This window comes from Cololabis saira, chromosome 5, assembly GCF_033807715.1.
Source record: "Cololabis saira isolate AMF1-May2022 chromosome 5, fColSai1.1, whole genome shotgun sequence".
Taxonomy (NCBI): domain Eukaryota; kingdom Metazoa; phylum Chordata; class Actinopteri; order Beloniformes; family Belonidae; genus Cololabis; species Cololabis saira.
Genome location: NC_084591.1, coordinates 17,366,946 through 17,379,008, shown reverse-complemented (window position 1 = coordinate 17,379,008; position 12,063 = coordinate 17,366,946). Strand labels below are relative to the sequence as shown.

At 42.3% G+C, this 12,063-nt stretch overlaps 1 protein-coding gene across 1 annotated transcript in view; it reads right to left on the bottom strand.

The window, feature by feature from the left end:
- Nucleotides 1–12,063, bottom strand: part of LOC133444856 (transcriptional enhancer factor TEF-3-like) — a gene marked incomplete at its 5' end in the record, with an annotated part of 37,417 nt that overhangs the window by 10,652 nt on the left and 14,702 nt on the right. The window contains 6 exons of the mRNA XM_061722754.1: nt 5,258–5,431; nt 6,175–6,305; nt 6,498–6,559; nt 6,845–6,888; nt 8,503–8,637; nt 11,546–11,608. Of these exons, the coding sequence (XP_061578738.1) occupies nt 5,258–5,431; nt 6,175–6,305; nt 6,498–6,559; nt 6,845–6,888; nt 8,503–8,637; nt 11,546–11,608 (609 nt within the window). The remainder of the gene's footprint in view (nt 1–5,257; nt 5,432–6,174; nt 6,306–6,497; nt 6,560–6,844; nt 6,889–8,502; nt 8,638–11,545; nt 11,609–12,063) is intronic.

Here is a 12,063-nt window from a genome sequence, read left to right as displayed (position 1 = left end):
CAGACTTGCATTTTTTATCTTTATGCACTGAAACTCCTTCAGATTCATTGAATTGTTTAACGCTAATATGCAAATTCTTTCCAATCCTACTTTGAAGTACACTGGTTTATGACATTACAATGATTCTAACACATATCTTCTGGCCATCTTTATTTGCCAAACATTCAATCTTCCACGGATTTTTGCTTTTGTACCTAAAGATCATTACAATCACCTGTTCTGCACCTGCTTGAAATAACAACAACTTTATCTTGTTTCACTTGTTTACCAGCAATAAACTGCCTTTTCTTTTGGAATGTGTTACGAGCCAAAATTGCAAATTTGGATGTATGTTAACAAATTAAATGAAGTTGAAGAGAGAAAACATGATAAACAGTGAGTTCATAATATCTGCAAGGAAATAAAAGATGAAGCAAATTGTTTATTGTTCCTGATTTTTTCTTGTTTCAGGTTTTTAAAGTCAGGACATTTTTTGTGAATAAGAAATAAGGTCATATTTATTTTGCCTTAATTTGTGCTTTTATATTAAATACATTTCACTAACAACTAAAGGAAATGGAATGCCAGGCGTTAGTATATTTGCTTTCATGGGACTAAAAAAAAAAAAGAAAAGATATGTCCCTCACAGATTCAATTTAAAGACAGCCAAGAGTCATGTTTTCTTTTACACATGTGGAAACCGTTTCAGCCATCTCTGATCCTCCCAGTGGTTCAACTTTGAAATGAGGTGAGTATAATCAGGTTTTGGATCAGAGTGTGGTGCTGTCTCCTCTGTCAGACAGCTGAGCTGTTTTACCTTTTCCCCTGTCGGGTTCTTGTCTCCTAATGGGCCATTGAGACACCGCTCAGCCTCCTCTCATCTTTTCATCACCCCGTTCATCTTCATCCCTTGCTCATGTAATTCCTCTATTTGTCTTCATCCCTGGGGCCCAGTGACCCTCCCCAAACTGCCATTCCCTCCTTCCCTAACAGCCTGCGAGGGAATTCATCCAATTACAATCAGCACCGTGCAATTGGCTGATTAGATCATGGTGGGCAGGCTGGCTGTGTAACAATTTAGCAGAGCCGGTTCAAATCGGATTCCCCCCGCACTTCAAAGGCGTGAGACAATCCGTTAGGACAGGGCCACAGGCGCCGAGGGGGAGAGGACGGAGGTGGGGAGAGGAGCAGGGCAGCCAGCGGCCGACAGGGGCGTTCATGGGAAATCAAATCTAGAATACCATAGCTTTGTAGGTGGGTCAGTCGCCTGTCACCGTCGCCATGCCAACCTGCGCCTCAGCACAGCCTCAAGTCACGACCTGCCTTGTGGCTGTATCACAGTAGCAACATCAAAAGCTTTTCACATCGTTTCAAGTAGCAAAAATGAGGTTATTTTATTTCCATGTGTCAAGGATTTCATTGTCCTTATTTTTATGGCCACAAGCATCCTTGTTGTTGTTCCTGGGTTGTTTTTTTTTGCACAATGGTTGCCGAAATGCCGACTGTTTTGTAGCATTTTGGTGTTTTGCATGGATGCCTTGAGAATTGGATGACTCCCCTCTGCCCCCACTCCCATCACCTTGGGATACGATGAGACGGACAAACTGAGGGCAAACGGTGTTGTGAGCTTGTTGTCCTCCTGCGTTGAGCCCTACACGTCCTAACCGTTGACTCTACCGGGGCTCTGACATGAATCAAGAGAGTAATATTTCACTGATGAATGACTTGCTGATGACGAGCCCCTATTTGTATCTCCTGCTCTTTATTGCTGTCTTGCTCTCCTTATCTTTAAGATATATGGCATGGTCCCCTCCTTCCCCTAACCCCAGAATCAAATGCCACGTCTCGACCAGCTGCTCTTCGTCCATTCTGGAGAAGACCCTTTTCCAACGAGGTGCCACTCACCAATGTCTTTTATCTCTCTACAATAAATAATGAGGAAGTCAAGAATGTTAGAGAACTAATGCCACACATTCAAAACCATCTGGACGTGTGAGGTGTAAGGCGGCACTTTGAACTTGACATTCACAGACTGCGTTGTCCTAGACGGCAACAGTTAAAGTCACATTTAACTGTTCCTCTGCTCTACGGACATTTGAGCGACTGAAGCCAATCATGTTTTGACAGGTTTTTGTGCTAGTTTATTTCTATCCTTCCAAACATTTATGCTATCATGGCACTTTGGGTGGAGTAGGCCTTCACCTTTAACGTGCAAGCCCCATATCATAGTGATGAAAAACGACATGCAACTGTTTCCTGCCTGCTTTTGATCCTGTAAACTTCCGGATCTGCAAACGCTGTAGCCGTTTCTCAACCTAAATATATTTCTAACCTGGAAAAGCGGAGATCGGCTCCCAACTCTGTGTCATATTTCGACTCTTCTTTGATAGGTGGAAGCTGATCTTTTGGCTGTTTGAGATACAGACTTTGATAGGCGTGATCGCAGGACACAACCTCCCAACACTCATTAACCTGAGATGCTGCACACAGAATGCACATCCTTCATGTTTAACAGACATGAGGACCTTTTCCTGACTTCTGCTGAACTACTGCTCTCTTCCCTTACAATTATTAACTGGTAACCTTCTTTGCATGCTTAACACTCCTGATTTCAAGAAGTCTACATGTCTGCATGCCCAAAGAGCAGCAACATTTTAAAACAATGACAGTTTGGCCACGTGTCAGCTGAGGAAAGTGTCATCAGGTTAAATGATAAGTACGTGGGGTAGGAGTGCTTGACCATTCATCTTCATCTTCGCTATAGTCGTGGAGGGGACATGGGAGATTACTTTATAGGTACACGTGTGCTTGGTGTTCCTATGAGTATTCTTTTAGGGGTGTTTGAGGGTATGAGGTACTGGTTCTGTTGCTATGGGCCATTCAGAGAGCTTGATCCACTTCCAATTACTGACAGGAAGTCACTTGGACTCCAAGGTATCCCCCTTGTCATTGATTCTGTTCATAGCTCTTATGGACAGGATTTATTGGGGCAGGCAAGGGGGAGAGGGGGTCCAGTTTGGTGGAATCAGAACTCAATAGCTGCTTCTTTCAGAGGATGTGGCACTGTTATCGAGCTCCAATCTCAAGTTCTAAGCCGAGCTATTTACAGCCAGGCGTAAAGTCGGGGACATGCCAACCAGCACCTCTAAATCTGAAGCAATGGTTGTCTGTCAGAAAAGTGTGAAATGCCCACTCTGGTGTGGGACTCGGGCGCTGCCTCAACTGAAGAATCTCACAGAGACTGACAAGTACATTGGTGCAGATTGGTCTGGAATACTTCAGACCCTGTGCTGATTGGTGGTGGTGAAGAGAGAGCTTAACCAAAATGCCCCTTGGTTGCCTCCCTGAGAACGTGTTTTGGGCATGTTCAAACTGAGAGGAGACCCTAAGGCTGACTCTAGAGATGCTAGAGAGATGATCTTTTGGGAGGCCAGGAAATGCCTTGGTACCCTTCCAGAGGAGCTGGAGGATGTGGCTGGTGGGCCTTTCTGCTTAGGCCACGTTTACACATAGCCGGATATTTACAAAAACGGATATTTGAAAAAATACCATAATTTACACAAACCCGCATAAATATGCTGTTAAGGGGTGCTGTGAGCATGCGAAACCTACAGGTGGCAGTGTAACGAGAAGCAAATTGGTAGCCAATCGGAATCCTGGAAAAAAACATCAACAAATGACATGAGTAACTACAGTGGCCAAACAATATTGTAAACGCAAGTCGCACACATGACGCTGGTGACGTTTCTGTCGCATAATGTGAAGTTCTGCAGCCTAAATGTCCGTTTCCCTCTGTTTACAAGCAAACGTGAAGACGGAGTTTTTGCAAATCTCAAATCAAATTTGCAAATCAGAAATGAGTGTTGGTAACTTTGAGCTTCGTTTTTGTGTAAAGGAACAGCCAAAACGCATGAAAACACCACCATTTTTGCTACGTAAACGGGGCCTTAGCTGTTGCTGCTGTATGGATGGATGGATGGATGGATGGATGGATGGATGGATGGATGGATGGATGGATGGATGGATGGATGGATGGATGGATGGATGGATGGGTGGATGGATGGCTCTTTGTGTGTATGTTAAAGGAGCATGAGGCTCCTTTTAAGAAATTAGACTCTCTAGCGCCACCCTTCACCACGACCGCCGTCAGGGGTACTGCAGCCAACAGCGAAGCCGGCACGGGAGAACGGGGAGAACGCGCATGCAGCGTCATTTGACGTCACATCCGCAGGACAGCGCGGGAAACTCGGTCCCAGCACTGCAGCACATTTTGCACACAGCCTTTTTCAAGGCAACGGAGAGATACGCTAGAGGGCTCATTCGTTTTGGTTTGGAACGCTTCATCTGACATTATTACTAGAAAACTTAAAACGTTTACGAATTTTTTTCATAAATCCTGCCTCAATCCTGCCTCAAGCTCCTTTAAGACAGAACTTTGTCACAAATACCAAAGGTCTTGTTTTGTAATAATGAAACCACATCAGAAAGCTGAACAGAACAAATATGCTCGATGACATCCTCTGACCCCAGACACCCTCTCCATTTCTCTGTGGCTTTACTGCATTACCACCCTCGCGATGTGCAATGCTGAGTGGAGGATACTGTATTGTTATCTGTATTGTGATCTGTGTGGGCATCCAGGGTGTTTTTTTTCATCTTGGTGGTGGTGGGGTTAACTATAAATAAGAACAGAGGGTGGGCGGTTAGGGGGAAGCAGGGTATGTGAGTTGGACTCCGTCTAATAGCGCAGAGACAGGTGTCTGGGCTCACATTTCTCCTAGTGAAAGATCAGGCCTGCCACTCTCCCCAAGGCTGCTGTCAGTCACGCTCACATCACGGACATATACAAATACAGCCAGGGCAAGGGCACTTGTGCCACTTAGCTGGCATATAAACTGCCAGGAAGGTCATATAAGCAATGACTTTCCATCCATTTCTGGTCCTAAATCACATTTAAGTTCCTTTAACTCCAATGCTTAAGCTACATCAACACAGCTAACGCCGTTAGGCCATTAACAGCCAACAGGTGCTACAAAACATTAACAAGAGAATTCATTGTACTCTATCTTCAGCCTCATGGCTTAGGGAGGGTTATATCATGATGTAAGAAAACATGCCACACACAGAATAACAGACAGAGCTTCCCATAATACACACGTAATTGTGTTGTAAATGAAATACCGATTTACAACAAAAAAATAAAAAAAACAAAAATGCTTTTTTTCCCCCCTAATGGATACAAAATAAAAACAAGGACAAATTCATTAAAGTGTTTTACCCAAAACTTGACGAGAAAAAAAGCGTTGTGTGGCCCTTTGTCAAAAAGCTCTTTCAGGCCCCCTTTCTTCTCTGGGAACTTGTCATAGATCTGCCTGATGTCCACCGACTCCAGATAGGGGTCACTGTAGCTCGGGTTGGACTGGCCGATGTGAACAAACAGGTGCTTGTTGAACTGGGGAGACAAAACCGTGAATCAGCGAGTGATTAATGTTTCGTTCTTTTGAAATGCAGTTAACTCATTGTGTGAAATGTGTTTCTGGGTATTCGGAAACATATTTTAGTTTTGCCAATTTCATCGTATTTATTGTAATATCCATCTCCTATCTCAAAGCCGCTCCTCTTTTATTCCTCATCGGTTCATTTTTTCACTCTTAGGACTGCAAAAACATTTATTTCATAATATCCTGTCTTTGTCATATAAATATTTATTTACATCTGCCTTTTGTTTCATCAAAGAACATTTAGTCATATTTTTATTTTCATGTTGCTGGCTGTTACCACGTTGTAAAACGTGTTCTCTATGTTTAAGATCTAGAGGTTTATGTCCAGGTCTGAGTTATGTTTCTTGAAAAAAAAAAGTATCTTAAACGCAAAGGTTAGAACCACATATTCAACACACTTCACTTTAAACTACAACAAAAAAACAGCCCTTTTAGTTCAGGAAAATGTGCCCTTACATAGATGTCAGGAAATGTAATGTAATAACAGTTTGTGAAAAATGTCCTTTATAGCTTTGAATTGTATCTACTTTATAAAAGGACAGAGGATTCAAAAACTGTGAAGAAAGGAATTAAAAGTCACAGATCTAGTGAACTTTTTAAAAAATTATTATTATTTCAAAGTCAGTCTTTGATTCGACACCACAGTCAATGAGAAACTCTGTTATGATCCAACAGAGTTCTGATCTGTACTCACATTCTCGGGGTCCTGAGGTTGCTCCAGGAAGGCGGAGAACTCCAGCATTCGCAGCTTGGAGCTAGCAATACTTCTGCCCTGCCAAGGGGGGGCACCCGGAGACATGGACAGCCCTGCTGTACTTTCATAACCTGCAGAAAAGATGACAGCAAGCATGAAAATGTGCTGTTTCAGAGTGTTACAGTAAAACCCCACATTTTAGCAAAACCGCAGCTATTTCTCTGAGCTTTACATAAACTCTTCGCAGTGAGCCAGGATGCCGTATTGCTTTGCTGACAAAGCAGCTGTCTGTCAACACAGCAGAGGAGAGAAGGAGCACCCACCTGTTATGGGGGCCGGGCCGGACGCTTGCATGGCATAACTCTGCTGGGAGAAGGGCTTAATGCTGGGGAGAAGACACAGACAAGAGAGGGAGAGGCATGTTATGCTCCGTCTCGGCCTTGTGACCCCGTCTCATGCACTAATTGGACGGCCTGCCCTAGAAAGACGCAGGGGGCAGAGTGGCGTACTAAATATCGGACCGAAGACTTTTCCTTCTAATTGCGCTGATGTGTTTTGATTTGTTCTGAGATCTATTGCCTAATTGAAATCTATCTGATGGTTTATTAAGATGATCACATGAGAACGTACTGATGGATAGCACTGCAGAGCAGAGAGAGCAGCTACTTACTCTTCATGGCCCCCCGGCTGTCCTGGAAGTGCGCTGTGCCAAAACTGGGAAAAACATGAAAAGGGAAACAAAATGAAATAGCTGCAACTCGACAGTAGTTAGCACATAACTGTGTTTCTTCTGCAGTTGCTATGCAGTCTGAAGCTGCAAAGTGTTTCTCAAGGAATATGACACATGCTTTTATTTTATACCAAGCTTACAAAGGAGAGAGAAAACTATCTCTGAAAGTTTTCCAAATCAGGAATGCATAACTCAAAAGGTGAATAATGACATTTGTAATCAGGAATTTAACCGGCAGATCGGGTAATATTGTTTGTGATTGTGATCGTCATCGTGTTTGCCTCTGGAAGAAGATTGTCCAAGTCTGTTAAAGTTGGATGAACTTGACAGATTTGTGTTAAAATGTCCCAACTGGCTGTCAACACAGAATATTCTTCATATCTAAAAACCCAATATCACCCTGCACTAATTCATAATTTTATTTTCTTTGAGCCTTCTTGTCTGTAGTGGCGTCTCCAGAGCTGTTCATGTTGTTCAGCATACCGATTTCTTGTAGGTTTTCCGTCAGACGTCCTCCCTGACACAAACCTCCCTATTTATCTGGGCTTGGGACCAGCGCTATGAGTGGCTGGAGCACTATGAGCAATGCAGGGTTCAGTGTCCTGCCCAAAGACACTTCGGCCAATGGAGGACCAGTGCACCAATCTAGTAACCTTCCAGTTGAAGGGCAACTGAATATACCCACTTCTCCACATTCACACCTGCTCAAGCAGCAACCTTTTTTTTGCATTAATAATTGAAAAGGTTTGTTTTTTAGCCAACTTCCACAGTGAGAGAAAGATAGTAAAAGGAGAGATCTGTGACCTCACTCATTCTCCAAACAGGATGAAGATGGGAATGATTAGGACAAAACACACTGATTTCAAACTTTAATTTGTCATTGAGCACCTTGAGGGGTTCAAGTTAGCATGCAGTAGGATTGAGATGTAGTTCCTCTAAGATCTACAAATACTTTGAATAAAGACTGTTTTTTGTCCTAGACCTGAGTGTAATGGTTTGTATTGTTTTGTTGTCGTGTTTGTTTTAAGTGGGGTTTTCCCAACGTTTATGTCTGTTTTGTTTTGTTAGGTTTTTTTTGTTTTTGTTTTCGTTGTGTTTTGAGGGTATATATTTGGATATCATTTTTGTTCTTTAACGGACCAGCCCCAACTTAGGATAAGAAAGTAATGACATTAAGTGTTTCCTACTTTTTTTTTTTTTTTTATAAGTCCCCTTCATCAAGAAGTAGGTACAATATTATTTAACTATTTAATTATTATTTCAGGTCATTGATAGAACAGATAGGGTAGTACTATCTGGTATTCTCAATTAGTGCATTGAGTAGAATTTTTGGTTAGTATATTTGGCATGATTATAGCACTATGAAATATGTTTGGTATGTATGGACTTTGACTTTTTTTTTTTTATTATTATTTTTGGAAATTGAGTTGTGGGGGTTTGTGTTCTATGTATCTAAGGTATACCCCTCTTTTTGTGGCTGAAAATATAAAAATACAATAAAAAAAAGACTGTTTTTTGTTGTTGTTTTTGTTTTACCACGAAAAGGAAAGTTCTCAGCATGAATAAGATAATGTAGGGAACATGATAGACAGACTCACCCCACCAGCGGTGGGGTAGGCTGGTCTAGAAAGGCCCTGGAGAGCCATCTTGTTCTGGAAGGCTGTGGGTGAGATGATCTGAGCTGAGGACATGCTGGCCATACTCTGGAGGGCCTTGTCTTTGGCAGCCTGATCCTACAGGGAGGGAAATACAGAGAACGTAAGATAAACTGACAAAGGGACAGCAGTCACCAGACTCCATTTAAGTCAACGGCCCACTCTGCTGCTAACGCAAGCCGAGCCCTAAAAGGGGAAATGAGAGGCTAAGGCCATCTTGCATCACTGGTGAATCCCTGCCAGGCAGAGAGCTGGAAATAAGGTAATATTACAGTCAACTGCCTTTGGGTCAAGAGTTAAGTTTATTGCTTTGGCAGGGGAAAGCCAGCGATGACAAGTAGCTTCTGTTGGAGGTCATACTAGAAGTCAAGACCAATATCTGGGTGAGACGTTATTCTGCTCTTCATAACAGTATCGAAACTGCATAACACTAGTGCTGAAAATATTCATACATGGGGACTGGTTAAAAAGGGCATTTATGGTATGCTACGATTCAAAGCGGCAAAGCCACTTCTTCAGCAGTTTCCAAACCTCAGAGGACTACAAGCACTTGCCGCCCTGCCCAAATGGGCAAGGCCACACAGTGCATTCTTCTTCCCAGAACTGGCTAACACAAGGGCATAACTGAAATATGGGGTGGGGGGGGGGGGGGGGGTTACATGTGGCAGGGATCTCAGTTACACCATAGACTTATTTAAAAAGGACTGTCACAGGGGCCAACCCTGTGACCGGTGCAGAGCTCTGCCAGCTGAACCCTCGTGGCCTCCATCCAAGGTGAGGGAGTGTCCTGTTGCCTGCAGCGACTGAGAGCATGCGAGCAAATGCGAATGAGAAATGTAAACTGAGAAAGTACTGGAGAGACATGGATGTGTGAGCTCTCAGCGCACCACACAGGGAAACTTTTATGTGGCGCTGACCAAAATGTAACACCTGAGAGGAATAATACAGGCATTCATTTGTTTCCTTGTAAATTGCATTTGGTTTCTCATAATCACGCACGGCGAGCCCCGGGCTTTGGGAAATATGTTCATGTTTCATCAAATTGTGTCAGCATCCAGTTTAAAACTAGCGTCAATTAGAGGATGCAATTAAAATTGCCGGTTTGTGGCGTCATGTGAATGTGAATGCATGGCAGGGGCCATTGAGGTTGAAACACCTTTAATAAGTCATGCCGCTTCTTTATGAGACAAAATAACACTGGAATCATTTCTCACTATCTTTCCCAACTTTCCTACTTCAGACTGATTGAAATCAAATCAGCTCTATGCTGGTACCTCAGACAGAATAAAGTTTAAAAATCAGCATGAGTCAATGTTTCATTACGCTAAGAAAAAGCTGCAGGCTAATGATATCCTTAACTCAGATATGTCATCTTTTCCCTGGCAGCAACATTGGTTAACAATGCACTGTTTAAATGCACTTATAGTGGTTTAGAGAACCCTGGAAAAGCTGCCAAAAGTGATCCAACAGGAACCTAGATTCCTGTTGGATTCCTGCTTGTAAACATCCTCTCCAGGTTTGTGAATATTATCTGCTGGTAAACATCAAAGTACAGGAAATGATACATTTAAACGCCCTTAATACAAGGATGCTTAAAAAATATGTCCTCGGGGATATAAATAATCAGGGTTCTTAAGGTCCATAGAAAGACCTCACTAATCATCTCTGTGTAGATTCTCAGTCTTACCACAGAGAGGGATTAGTGGCTTAGCAAGAGAACGTCTGATTCAACACTGGATTTTGAGTGTCGCAAACCTGGTTCACGTCTTACCAGGGTGTATTTAACTTGGAAAATTTTGCTGTAGCCTGCTCAGAAATTAGTTGAGCTTAAAATAAGACATGCAAAAAAATTTAAAAGACATTGTTGATTGAACAGTTAGATTGGCTCTTTTTGTATTGACCTCTGAGGATTTGGAACCAAAGTTAATTATTTCTCCTTAGCAAAATGGATTAAAATGACCTTTCCATTGTCTAATAGAGGTGTATGAGCATACTGGTGCTTGTTCTGAACCAATAGCCACAGGCCAGGCTTTGTGCACTTTTTGGTATGTTTTCCTTTTTTTTTTTAATCTTTTTTTATTTCTATGTGTACATTTCTTGACTCTTGAGCATCCAAGAGTCACTATTCGAAACACAACCAAGATGGTGGCAGAATTGCAAGTAACACGCTTAGATCAACTGTCAACAGCCGCTCACCTACTCCAATGCAACCCATTTTGGATGTTTTTGTATGATGCTTGTCGCCCTGTCTGCCTGTTTGTCTGACTGGTTTTATGTCTAATGGCATTCATTTGTGCTTCCCCTTCAATATGAGTCCAGAGGAACCAGACTAAATCTTTGTACTGAGATAGAAAAGAATAAGGATGACTGCCCGGACTAATATTCATCCACATCCATCTTTTACAAAAGTAATTGAGAGAGTATTACATCTGATAACATAAAGCTTAAGATTTGTTTTCTCCCTCTCTTTCTTTTCACAGAAAGTCACAAGAGTGGTCTGAAAACTCACTAAATATAGCATCCCTCTCACATATATAATGTCTGTGAGACCTATGGCCATCAGATACCAACAGATCCAAAGTTGTGAAACCTACGTTAGGGGGAGTTGAGGGTGATATTAAGTTGTTAAGCTCATGCAGCCTTTACATGAGGCCAAAGTATCTGACAAGAAGATTGTGAGTGGATTGGTGATTCACATATAACCGTCAAAAATCTCAAAGTAGGAATTTCCAGGTTCTCTAGCCTGCATCTCCACACCAGAGTTTAAAGAAACTTTTAAGTAAAACATCTAGGGCAAAAAAAAAAAAAGTTCCTTTCTCTTCTATAAAATAAAGTTACTTGAGCATATTTAGAACCTTACCAAAAGCTGGATCAGACATAAAGGCTGGAGGAACTGAACAGATATAACATTTTACTTCACATTGCATCTTTCAAAGACTTCATGAAATGTTTGAAAGCAGATAGAGGTTTGACTCACGTAGCGTACCTTCAGCTTCACCTGGATCTCCCTGGCCTTCCGTCGGGCTAGAACCTGGATGTGACTGGACACCTGGAAGACACAACAAACCAACCAGACCGCATAATCAAGGTCTGTATGAGTGCATTTCCAGAAATCTCCTTCAAATTCCTCCTGCAGTTAAGACACAAAGGAGACCCTCTAAACTGACCGGGGGTGTAAATGCCAGTTTTTACTGTTTCTATCATTACTGGAGCATTCATCGTGGCCTAAAACAGTGTATTTTGGAGACAAAAAGATACTCTATAATCTTAAGCCCCTTATAAAGCTCAGTAAAGTCATATAATAATGTCCTGCATCTGAAGAAACTCCTCTAACATTGTTATTTAATAGATTGTTACAGCAAAAGTACTGTCTACAACTGAGGATTACACTTGGATTTGAGGAGATGATGAGCTTTGACCTTTTCCAGCAAGGTCAGGCCCAAAGACCAGACTGGAGAAAGCAGAAAAAGGGACCATTTGTTCAGAAAACAGCAGCTCCAGTGA